This window comes from Chenopodium quinoa, unplaced genomic scaffold, assembly GCF_001683475.1.
Source record: "Chenopodium quinoa cultivar QQ74 unplaced genomic scaffold, ASM168347v1, whole genome shotgun sequence".
NCBI classification, from domain to species: domain Eukaryota; kingdom Viridiplantae; phylum Streptophyta; class Magnoliopsida; order Caryophyllales; family Amaranthaceae; genus Chenopodium; species Chenopodium quinoa.
This window is the reverse complement of record NW_018742720.1, coordinates 2,083,611-2,096,940: the sequence shown is the minus strand read 5'-3', so window position 1 is coordinate 2,096,940 and position 13,330 is coordinate 2,083,611. Positions and strand designations below refer to the sequence as shown.

General features: G+C 35.3%; 1 protein-coding gene across 3 annotated transcripts; it reads right to left on the bottom strand.

Annotated features, from left to right (window-relative positions):
* Nucleotides 1-3,961: 3,961 nt before the first annotated feature.
* LOC110723149 (peptidyl-prolyl cis-trans isomerase CYP95-like) lies at nucleotides 3,962-13,318 on the bottom strand. Of its 3 annotated transcripts, XM_021902468.1 has the most exons (15): nucleotides 11,580-11,701; nucleotides 11,316-11,370; nucleotides 11,188-11,229; nucleotides 10,953-11,027; nucleotides 10,422-10,510; nucleotides 10,094-10,118; nucleotides 9,285-9,323; nucleotides 8,116-8,233; nucleotides 7,808-7,938; nucleotides 7,041-7,398; nucleotides 6,488-6,600; nucleotides 5,937-6,138; nucleotides 5,139-5,855; nucleotides 4,976-5,047; nucleotides 3,962-4,613 (listed from the first exon to the last, which is right to left on the bottom strand). In XM_021902468.1, the coding sequence occupies exons 5-15, from the start codon at nucleotides 10,428-10,430 to the stop codon at nucleotides 4,289-4,291; spliced, it is 2,109 nt and encodes a 702-aa protein (XP_021758160.1). In that variant the 5' UTR covers nucleotides 10,431-10,510; nucleotides 10,953-11,027; nucleotides 11,188-11,229; nucleotides 11,316-11,370; nucleotides 11,580-11,701; the 3' UTR covers nucleotides 3,962-4,288. The 3 variants fall into 3 exon arrangements, with proteins under 3 accessions (XP_021758160.1, XP_021758159.1, XP_021758161.1); XM_021902467.1 differs by lacking the exons at nucleotides 10,953-11,027; nucleotides 11,188-11,229 and adding an exon at nucleotides 13,175-13,318; XM_021902469.1 differs by lacking the exon at nucleotides 11,188-11,229 and having other exon boundaries at nucleotides 11,580-11,644.
* Between the last annotated feature and the right edge of the window lie 12 nt (nucleotides 13,319-13,330).

The following is a 13,330-nucleotide window of genomic DNA, read 5'->3' as shown; positions in this document are numbered from 1 at the left end:
CTCTTATAAAGCAATTGTTATATACTAAGTTATCTGATCTTGGATGATTTGATAAGTTCATATTTTTAGGGTTCTATGTTAAACTCACATATTAATTCTTCCATATTTGTTCTCATTGACTGAACTCAGTTGAACTGAACTGAACTGAATTGAGCTGAACTGAACTAAACTGAATTGAACAGAGCTGAACTGAACTGAAATGAATATTTTATAAGAGAAGGAAATTAGGAGCTGAGCTGAGCTGAACTGAACTGAACTGAACTGAACTGAACTAAGCTGAACTGAACTGAACTGAATTTTAACGTAAGAGAATAGACCCTAAGAGAAGATGGGCACTTATAATTATAAGTAGTTGTTGTCAATTATTAAGGATGGAATCTATAAATTTATAATCATTCGGGATTTTTTTTTTAAAAATTCTTTATCGATGGGTACAACCAGCTCAGATCGACTTATTTAATAATCGGTGAATATGACAACTTTACATAAAGATCTAAGATCATTATATCCTTAATGGGAACTCATCTTTTACTAAAAATAAACAAAACAAAATATATCTATCATCATCATAAGGTCAATTTATAGTATTTAATTATCTAAAAGTTGGGTTTTGAAAAGAAATTAAAAATGATTACCACAACCTACAATTTCATAGTCCATTTATGAGTATTATGACAAAAAATTATCCTTACAAATTAAATATAATATGAAGAAGATGCTCACTTTTATATACATCATAAAGCAACCAATATTAATCAAGTCTACGTGCACAAAATTTATCCTTACAAATTATATGTCAACTCCTTTTAATTTGGATTAATACTTTAGATTATCAATCTAAACATGTCAACCCTTTTATACCTCCTCTTCAAATTAGAAATTGGGACTAAAAAGTCATACCTTAATGTGCTTCTTATTTTTCCTTAATGAGATGGTTTAATTTATTATTGTTTTTTTAATAATATGCTTTCAAGTAAGATAAAGTGCATAAAATAAAGTCAAATCTCATTAGATTCCCTGTTTTCCACTGTCTAAAATTGGCCTGTGTATGTTGGTGCCAGAACACCTAGCTAATTCTATTAAATTAAATTGTGCATGGTCAAAAATGTGTTTAGATCCATGGAATATTATATGATCTTGGCATAATTGTGATTAAATAATGTATAATCAACCCATAATTACTCCACGTGTTGGTCGAATGCCACGGTTAACCTTGATTAGTGTAGCACTTCAAAGTTATGAATATGTCCCTTTGAATAATATATGATAGGTACAACTATTTGTAGAGCCATACATTTCACTAATTGTCTCGAAATTTCGACTAATATGATCATTAAGGGACCCAGGGGACCATAATTACATGGCTTAAATAAAATTTGATAAATGATAAAGTTTTTTAAGTTAATTAGTTTATAAATGGACAGATTCTAAAGAGAAAACGTGTTTAAGAGGATTGCATGTTTTGCTTATATTCGTAAAGACAAGAATCTAACATGTTTTGTGAAGCTAATATCGAGGGAGTTACTTTAATTTTCAGTGGATGGTGGGTTGTTTTTGTCATGCAATATAATTGTTAATCTTTAATTTGCTTAACTTTGATTTTAATTAGTAATTAGTTTAGTGGGGAGGTCATGGGAGGTGTAAAAGTCATATATTAATAATATTAATCAAACTACGATATGGAATATGATGTGTCCATGCTTGACTAACGTATACAGAGATCGATTATGTTTTTGAATACTCCTTTCCTTTCATTAAAATGGTTGTTTTTATTTTTTGAGGTTTAGGTTTGAATAATTTGCTCGAATATTGATATTCATTTAAATATCAAATTTTTATTACGTGGAGTCTTGTTTAAGTAATCTTTTTTTTTTTTGGGAAACATTGTTTAATTAATCTTGATAAGTATTAAGATTACAGTGGGTTTCTGGTGCGGCTGGCTGTCAAATCAGCAAATGACAAAGTAACCCTTGACCAAGTAACCTTTGACTGACCTAGTAACCCCTGACCTAGTAACTCCTAGTAACCCCAAGTAACCCCTAACCGACCTGGTAACCCCCGACCAAGTAACCCCTGACCGACCTGGTAACCCCTGACCGACCTGGTAACCCCCGACCTAGTATCCCCAAGTAACCCCTAACCGACCTAATAACCCCCGACCTAGTAATCCCTAACCGACCTAGTAACCGCCGACCTATTAACCCCAAGTAACCCCTGGTCGCCGACCTAGTAACCCCCGACCTAGTAACCCCAAGTAACCCCTGACCGCCGACCTAGTAACCCCTAACCGGATCACCTAGGAACCCCTAAACGAATCTAGTAACCCCTTACCCACCACCAACAAAAAAACTACAACCAACAACCACCACCAACGAACCACTACCAACCTAAACGCCTTGCCACTAGCCCCTAACCCACAAACAAACCCCGATTCAACCAAACCATTAAAAAAAAAATCAAATCAAACAAATATCTTAAAATGTTAACAATGGTTTCGAATATCACTTCAAATATGGCTAAAAAGGTCAAATTCGACCATGAAAATTCTAAATCTAGAGTTTTCATGGCTGAATTTGGCCTTAAAAACTTTGAACTTGTTTTCCGACGACGGAGTCACCAAACCACCACTACCCTCCCAGTGAAACCACTACTTCCGACGAATGAACCACCAACGAACGAACCATGAAGACGACTATGACGATTGCGAAATTTGTGTTACGTTCTCTGAGAAAATGAGATGAAGCTTCTAGCTTGAAGAAGAAGAAAAGAGGAGAGAGAAAGAGAATAGAGAGGAGAGAGAAAGAATTTTTAAAAAATAAAAAAATTGTGTGGCCAGCTACATATGAAACTTGTTAAATAATTTGTACTTATTTGTTTACTGTAGATCTTGTTAACTATATGTAGATCCGTCTTTATTATGTACATATAGTTATATGAGATCTTGTTAAATTCATACACTAAACATATAACTATATGTAGATCTTGTTTACTGTAGATCTACATATAGTTAACAAGAACGAACCATGAACAAAATTTTTTCCGATGAATATAACAAGATCTCATAGTAACAAAATTACTGTACTTTTTGTTTTGTAACATTGTTTAATTAATCTAGATAAGTAATGAGATTACTTATTTGTTTACTCTTACATGTAAGCTTCAAATAATGGAAACAATTATTTGTATAACCTATAATATTGCTAATGAGATTCGAAACAATTTAAATCATTATACGGTACCAAAATGTGTTTTCAACTTTTTTTCAGGAACACCCTAAGCCTTTAACACAAGATCAATTCTCATCTACACAACTGTTATTTAGGACTCTTTATACCACTTTATGTGACTAGTTTGCTACAGTAGTATATTTTGGAGGGAAGTCATCTCTAGTTTATTTTATGTCTCCCTTTATGTCTTGTACAGTAATGACCCATTCGGGAATTGATAATGGATACTAGAAATGATAAATAATTTGTAATGTAATTTGAATCTCATAATTTACATGGCACAAATGCACAATTTGTACGCCTTCAAAAAAATTGTATTGTTGTACTGTTACGAAATTAGAGATAATATTACTCCCTCCGACCCTCTATTTTTGCCCCATTGACACTTTTAGAGTCAAATTTAGGAAACTTTGATCATATAAAGGAGCGAATATAGTTATATGAGATCTTGTTAAATTCATCTCATTATTATAGACGTTCTAAAACACATCTTAAAAACTGTGGCTTTCAAATGGGGCAAAAAAATAGAAACAGAGAGAGTAAGTGTTTACAATGGCAATTTATTAATTACCGTTCCTCCATCTCACCGGGAACGCATGACAAAATAAGATCGTATGTTAATCACACTAACCTTGTAACTAACTCGTATAATATTATACTTATACTCCATATTATAACCTATCATCATTGGAAACATAATTCATTAGGAAAAAGACCAATTATAACATCCAATGTACGAGTGAACAAATTAAATAAAACAGTACGGGATTCAATGTGAGTCAAAACACTTAACTTCATACATTGTTTCACATGATAATATTCACCGCGACAGGACACCGTCTAACAGAATCTAATACTGTAACTAAGACCAAAATCCGGTAAAATCTATTTATTCGACATACACTAAACAAACAAGCACTAATAATCACAAAGTCCACAGATAAATTTGCCTCAAATAAGCTCAACCGAAAAGAGTAACCAAAACAATGTGAAATTGGCCACACCCTCCACCGGACAACTACCATAGTGCAGGAATGCACAGAATCTCAAAAGCTACTTTTCTACCTAGGGCTGGCCTCAGCAGATCCATCTCCATAAGAGACCAGGCCCTTTTTCCCTGGTGGACTGCCAGATGATGACCTAGACTGAGACCTATCCTTGCTAGCTCGTTTTGGAGGTGGGGAGCCCTTAGAGGACCCTGAGGCTGATGCACTCCTGCTTCGACTTCGACTAGAAGACAACTGCTTCTCAGCACGAGGAGATGCACGGTATCTGGGAGGATCACTTGGAGAGCGACTTCGAATGGGGCTTCGGTTATAACGACGACGGTAAGGTGGACTGCGTGACACGCTTGGACTTCTTGTCCTGCTTCTTCGTCTTCTATATCTGTGAAATAAGCATACAACAATTACCTCAAGAATTGCAGGTTCTTCGAAGTAGTACAAGATTTATGTAAACCCAAGAATTTATGATCATAATAATCAATCTAACCAATCGAGACTAACTATCACTAAGAACCTGAACTTCAGAGCATCATTTTAGAAAATTTCCACTTCAACCAAAAATGTTTGCAGGTTCTTCGTAGTAGTACAAGATTTATGTAAACCCAAGAATTTATGATCATAATAATCAATCTAACCAATTGAGACTAACTATCACTAAGAACCTGAACTTCAGAGCATCATTTTAGAAAATTTCCACTTCAAGTTAGTAAATATTCCAAGGTAACAGTAATACTCACTACATACCTTATGGGTGATCTTCTAGGGCTCCGGAAACGCCTCGGAGAACGGTCAGAATATCTTCTGTAACTGGGATACCTAAAATGTAAACAAGTATGGAATAATTATTACTTTGGAATTACAGTTACCCAAAGGCATCAATAGTTTATATAGTTATAGGAAGCAGTACCTGTCACGGCCACCAAACCGATAACGATCAGGAGAAGGGGTCCTGTATTTTCGAGCATAAGAGAATCTGTCACTAAAACCTCTACCTCTTCTAATACGTTTCGGTGACCCATCAGGGGAAGCACTTCTTGACATACTCCTATGGCGAATAGGTGGGCTTCGTCGGCCAGGACTTCTAGAGTAGCTACCACGATAACTCCGCCTCGGAGACCTAACAGGACTACGGCTAGCAACTCTTCTTGATGGAGCTCGCCCTGAGCTTCTACTTAAGCTTCTATGAGAAGATCTTACCGGACTCACACTTCTACGAGAACGAACAGGGCTTGGACTGCTTCTCCTGCCAACTCGTCCTGGGCTTCTGCCAATTGATTTCTGGGATGAGCCTCCTCGGTAGCTCCCACTGGGACTTCTTCGAGGTGGGGACGTGACAGGGCTTACACTGGCATTTCGTCGAGGACGGATTCGTGGTGGGCTTTGGCTCAGACTTCTAGCTGGGGATTTGCTGAGGCTTCTAGCTGGGCTTCTACTAAGGCTCCTAGCTGGACTCCTGCTGGCACTCCTCACTGGACTTCGGCTAACACTACGACTTTTCTGTACAGCTGGAGGGGGACTCTTGCTAACACTTGGACTTCTGCTCACACTCCTGCTCCTGCTCATACTCCTGGGGCTGATACTCATACTTTTACTCATAGCCTTTTTAGGACTTGCACTCCGGCTCCTGCTCATCAACTTTTAATAAAATACCAGCAAGAATTGGTAAGCATAAAGACAAGAGATGTAAGAAGAATTGATTGTAGACCTAGATTTTCCTGGGTGGTCCTCAACCACATCAGGCTGTCTATCTTCATTTCTGCCAGATCTTGCATCTCTGTCATAGCCATTGCTTCGTTGCTCTCCATTTTCTGTTTTTGATCTAAGTTCATCAAACTTATCAGATTCTTCGCTTCTTTTGTGATTATTGACTATGGCAGCATTCTCAACCACAGGAGGATGGTCCCCAGCTGCAAATACTAGTGTCAGACACAACAAAGTACACTTGACAAAAATAAATAAAAACAAGCCTCAATATAACAATTGCTGGTGATGGAAGTAATAAGTATTAAAAGAGCAAATGGTCACACAGTACAAACTTGCAGAATGTAAACAATCAATCAACAGCCAGTCAGCCAGCACTTTCTAGAATAACCATATCCAAATATGTGCATTGAACTAAAAATCGCAAAAGATGGAATCTTAATTATAGTTCAACGCAAGCAGAAAAATCAATAGAACAATTATAGCTTGACTTAAAGAAAGAGTGGTTAAGATACAAAAATACTCGAGGTACATCCTAAGAGAAAATTATGATACCATTTTTCTGCAAATCATCCTTGTGTTTCTGATTAAAGTCCTTTGCATTACCCTCATCCTCAGAGCTTTCCTCGGTGCTCTCACTGTCAGTGTCACTTAGACTGTCGGACGCCCTTCAACACAACATTAGAGAGTCAACAAGACTTAAACACTATATCAAAAGCATATTCTATAAATTCAAGTACGTTTGGATGAATAAAGATCAAACATCTCAAATCAATAGAATATTTTTGCAAAAAAATTCCACCCTACTTAAAATAACTCAAAGGAAGGGTGGAGTGCCAGGTGGTCATTCACCTGATGCATGGAAAACATGTGGCACAAAAACATTAAAAAAAATTCAAAAAAAAAACTTCAAATTGTCATCGTATGATCATAGCCACAAATAAATCTAATAAAGTACAAGGAATTTCTAATTTCTCACCAGAAATTTTTCTAAATAGTATCTTGCAAAATATTCAAGTAAATCAAAAGAGGATATGACCTCACGCAACATTGACCTCAATTACAATTAGCCATAAGAGATAGATTTTAACAATCTAGAATAAATCACCTTTTTGACTTGCGTTTTGAACGCTTGTCATGCCTTTTGCGCTTTTTATCACGTCGTCTATCTCTGCGCTTCCCACGTTTATATTTATCACGCTTAGAAGATTTCTTCCTCTTCTTTCGTCTGTCATCACTAGAGGAACTGACATCTGATGAGGATGCATCAGTTTCAGAATCTGTATCGGATTCCGTACTATCCAAATCACTATCAGAAGAACCATCTGATTCGGATGTATAGTATTTTCTTCTTTTCTTTCTTCTATCTCGCAGGGACTTCTTATGCTTCCCCTTTCTTCGTGTTTCATGACTATAAGCCTCCGAACCAGCCTCCTTTCCCAACTTCTTACCAAGTTTCTTCTTTTCTGCTTGTCACAGAGTAGAATTTGGCATGGAATAGATCAAGAAGATAACAATGGACAGAATTATAATCACAACTAACAAGTCAGGGGTTGTTTGGCATCGTTTTTGGTTTTCAGTTTCTGTTTTTTTGAAAACAAAAACCAAAGACAGGGAACAAGAAAAAGGTGTTTCCACTTTCTGTTTTCAGTTTTCAACATTATCATAATTTTAACAAGTTTGACTAATTATTTATTTATTATATGACATATCATATGATTTCGAAAACCCAAAAACCAAAAAACAGAAAACCACAGCAATGCCAAACAAACCCTTAATAAATCAGCTCGAGATATCCAAACTGGAATATTTAGATGCAAAAATTCAATAAACTTTCCACGTCACATACACATGATAGAATCAAGTAGTGCTTACCACTCTCACTCAATTCACCAGAGTTGCAAACTTTAACTGTGACAGCTGGACTTCCATCTTCATCACCTGCATCCTCAATTTTTTTCAAAACTTCATGACCATGCACAAGCTTCCCAAACACTATATTCTTTCTGCCAGAAAAAAAGGGAGCATTAAGGCATGCAATCTCTAGGCAGTTTACACAGATCATAGGTATCTATCTATATAAGGATAACAGATCCAGAATAATGTGCTCCCTTGTCAAATCGCAAGTCCCAAACATCAACATTCCATCATACATTATCATACATGTGAAGGTGAAAACTAACCTGTCCAAATTTTGATTAGCCTTGAACAAAAGACTAAATATAGAACCACGGACATCTCTGTCAGCAATAGACATTGATAATAGACCAGCTTCGTCATGCTTTAGCTTTGGTGACTCATCTGAAATTATGCAGAAGATCTACTCAAGACTCGAAAAACAAACCATGAAGCAATGACACTGGCAAAATTCTAGTACTCGGCCATATAAGATAAAAACGATGTACATAAATTAATACACATACATGTGTTCAATGCATGCATATACACACAGCCATTCTCCAAACTAAGCTAAGTAAGCCAAGAAGTTAAGACTCGGGATACATCAACCACAGCTGTTCTTTATTCATTCCTCAACATTTACTTTTGTCAAACTAAGATACATACAAATATGTTGTCGAGTGGGTTACAGACCTTACAATGCAACAGGAATGAGAGCCATAAAGTCACGGCGTTGCAGAGATTGCAGTATTTTAAAAAAGGGAAAATAAAATAACTACAATCGGACCTATAACCCAATAATATAAGGGTGTACAGGTTTATTCTTTCTTTCTTCTAGATATGATTACTTTCATAGGAAATCCATAAAGTCACAGTGTTGCGCAGATTGCACTACAGATCTTTAACGGGAAAACTAAATCACTGCATTCGGACCTATAAATATAACCCGATAATTTAAGGGTGAGCATATGATAATTATTCTCGATGTGATGACTTGGCAAGGTTTATCACACCAAGAATGAGTTTGGAGATTAACGCATGCATTTGAACATCTTGCATTACAAACCCTAACTTAACTAATTAATTAATATTTTTAAACTTGTCAGCCAGCTAATTGAGTGAGCCAACTCCATGGTCTCCATCTGATCCCATTTATATTATACCACTTAAGGTTTTTGTATTTCTACCTCAAGTTCAGCAAAAAAAAAAAAAAAAAAAAGAGGATATAATTAAGTACTTCAGTTGTCCCTAGATAAGAAACATTTAAATTTAGAGTTCAAAGCACACTATCTTTGATTGTTTTATCAGTTGGAAGTTACATTAAGTTATAATAAAATGATTGAACACATAACTCTAATGTGGCTATATTTTAAGGATAAGAGTAATGTGCAGTTATCAGAGCAAATCACTTCAAGGCTTAAGGTTGTTGCTACGCTAAAAGTCAAAACTTTACCTGGAAATCTGTCCCCATATATACTTTCCCCAGCTGAACCTGCAATATACAGATGAAAAAAGGAATGTCAAGCCTGAGAACAAGAAAAGGCATGCCATCAAAAATATAGACAAATAAGAAATAAACTTTTCATTCACAAACAAGAAATCAAGAGCCAAGAATGTTTATCCTAACTTTTATCCACTTATATAATACTCGGTCAATAATATCACATGCGACATGCCTAAAATACTGTCAAACTGGGGGCATTGACATTCAGGGGTCACAATACAGGTGTTAAAATTTATAAGCATTCAATAAAACTCCCTCCTTTTCATTTAAATTATACACTTAGCTTTTCATGGTTACCAAGAAATGCATTTAATATTGGAGAAATAAAAGTAAATGTGATATAAAAGGTATTATTTGTGAAAGTAATAAGTGGGCCCCTATTCTAAAAATAGTACATTACAACCGAGCAAATTACAAGGAGACCTTCAAAATAGGAAAGTGAGTAAATTATAAGAAATCAGAGGAAGTATAAAATAATACACATGGAAATTTCTCATGTATTCCTCATCTTTTTAAAACAGGAAAGGATCAACTTATATTACAACAAGGTGGAAGAGAACACCTAGGAAGATAGTAGTAAAATTTGCAATCATAAAGCGAAAAGGCACACATGAAAATTTCTCAATGTATCCCTTATCCTGCCATGAAATGAACTACATTTTTAAAAATATTTCAGCCTCAGTCAGCCATAAAAAAGAGCATTTTAGTTCAGAGTATAGTCATGATACAGAGAGATCAAGTATGGAAACAGCACATACCCTCTTTTCTGAGGAGATCTCCACCCTAAAGAATAGAAACAAACATCAATTAATCATCAGAAAATAAATTTTTTGTATATAATCAGGTACAAAGCAAATAACCTTTACTAAATCATGCTGGATAAAAAACATAGCAAATACAACCTTAAAACTACATCATTAGAAAATCAGGTGTGACCATCAGCCCTGTATCCTACAGCATAAACAACGATAACTCACCAATGAAACAGGAAGACCACTTCTAGCTCATGTTCAGGCAGAAAATCATATTAAAGAGAAGAATAAGAATACAATTAAGACTAAAGAGCAAAAATCAAACCCAAGATACCTGAGCCATAGAACCCTTCACTATCCGATGGAAAAAGGTCCCTTTGTAGTGCAAGGGCTTCCTCAACTTGGGGCCAACTCCCTTCTCACCTGAAAATTCAGAAAATTCTTTCATATTTAAAAGATTGAACGACTATATAATGTTAAATCTTAAATATGATAACACCAATAAAAAATACCATAATAATAGAGTTATTATCAAAACAGCAATTAAAAGATCCAAAGAAACAACACAAGCTATAAGAATTAGAGTACCATCACCACTAAAAGTCAACCCATGAACAGCAATGGAATGCAATATCTGTATTTCTTGTAAGTAACTGTAGATACAAATTTGTTCAACTCAAATATAGGCCTGAGTGGTGGATTTATAACATCACAAATTTCAATTTTCACAGAGGATATGCTATGAAAGAAAACCATGCAGACATTTGAAATATACAAAAGCACTCAATCTACTATCATAAAAACCGACCTCCCAATTACTAGTAAGAGCTCGGAAATTAAATGGCATAACAGTGGGGAGGCTCACCGCTTTATTAAGTTGTATAAACACGGAACAGACCAACAACCGCTAGTTGAATGACCTCCCATTTTCCAGCAATAACTATCAAATAAATGGCATAATGGAAAAGCTCACTGCTTTATATGGATGCATAAGCACAAAAAATAACCAAGACTAGTGAAACAACCAGCCACAATGCACCAAATTTTGAATTTAAAAAACAAAATGAAAAAACAAAACAAAAAAGAGGTTGCAGCCGTACCATTTTGTGTTCACATTCATGGAATATATAAAAAGAATAGTTCTGGAAAAACCAATATCAAAATTGCAATTTGAGAATCAACAAAGACAAGGAAGCAACAAGGAGGAAATAAAACACATAGTTATTACCTGTACATAACGCACGGAAATTTTCTGCGGTCTTTGGAGCTGCTTCAGTAAAGAGCTGTAGAAACAAAGCATTAAACATTAACATCTCTAGGTTTCAATAAAAGGTATAAAGAGAAAAAAAACATTGCGAAAATGCTTCTCAAGAGAATCAAAGGAAAAATGAAGTAGACAGACAATAGGGGCAAAGTCATCAAATAGATAACAGCCATAACACATTAACACCACCCCTGTCAGCACTCAATTATGTTAAATGGAAAATACTACCTCAAAAATCATCCTCTCATATGGATCTCCATCAATAGACACATCTAAAAAAACAAATGGGTTTTTCTTCTTGGCCATATCTCCCTCCTGGTGCCTAAAAGTCAAGCCAGTTTTCCTGTACTCTGTTACAAAAGAGATACAAACTCAAGAACTACAGAATGAATGAAAAAAAATTTGAGCAACCTGGCAGATTAAAGCATCTCCTAGACTAACAAAACAATAACCATATTGATAAAAGAATCCTAAAACAGTAAAATAATCATATTACTCTGAACACAAAGAAAGAGGACTATCAGCATATACACAAAATAATATTCAACACAGCCAAAAAAATGGCAAATATAAGGCCAGCTTTCACCAAATTGGATTCTTAGTTTTAATACTCTATTTGATAATTAAGAAGTTTCATTCCCAAAACTCATAGGAAAGCTTTATAGAGCAACAAAACAGGCGCACTGAGAATATAACAAAAGCCACAAAATTATAAACTATTGACAAATGAAGCAGAAAGGCAAAACATACGAATATTGACACAACTTAGATTTCTCTTGAACTCTCAATGTTACACTAAGCAGGACAAATGCTTAATGGAAAAAAAAAACACAACGATCTTTTACCTGACACCTAACGGCACTTGTGGAAACCGTTTGAAAACAATATTACAACATCACTTGAAATACTTACATGCACGCTACAAAGTCGTGCAATTTTACAATGAGAAAGCAAGTTACACTTGACAAATGCTTAATGGAAAACAACACAACAATTCTCTACCTAATAGCACTTAGGGAAATAGTTTGACAACAATTTTAATAGCATAACTTAAGATACGTGCATGCATGCTACAAAGTGATGTGATTTTACAATGAGAAAGCAACACCAAGCACCAACTACCAAACTAAAAATGTCAAATCGTCTTCCTCCACCTTCAATACTACACAATGTGTGCCCATACACTCGCAGTTTCCTTGTCTGTGAATGAAAAATTAGGCAGATTTTGCTCTAATGACACAGTCAAACACCAGAATGAGACTCAGATTTTGGCCGTCCAGTCCAGACTGTTACGAGTTTATCCGTTACACCACAAACACACCAAATTAAACCGAAAATATCAGAAAAATTCAATATCAGCTCATGAACCCAATAGACACCAACCAAGAACAAGATAATTCATACCCAACATCATACAAAAACCCATATACACATATTGAACAACATAAATTGAAAACATTTACACCTATGCTACAAAAAAAAAAAAAAAAAAAAAAAAAAAAAAATTATAATAATAAAAACAAGACAACCAAAAACATACCCATAATTCATCAAAAATTTATGAACCCTAAACCTTAAACCCCCAATACAATTCCCCAATCGCAGAAATCGGAACAATTCCAAATCAGCTAAAATTAGGCATTAATTAGCATAAAAAATTACAGCAAACCTATAAAATGGTGACAGCGGAACAATTGGGAGTTAGAATATAGCAGAAATCATAAATCAACTAGACGAATGAGAAATTTTAGAAAAACGAATAATAGCAAATTACAAATCGATCAAAGGAACAAAGATAGATGAAGAGAAAATTAGGGTTTTACCTAGAGACGGAACACGCGGTTCAACAATGGCAGCTGCTGCTCCACCGTAATGAGAGAGAGAGAGTGCGTGAGTGATGGAGAGAGTGTGTGTATGCGTGCAATAAGAATAACCTAGTGTCCACCTTAATTATTTTTGGCAATTTGGCTTATTATTTT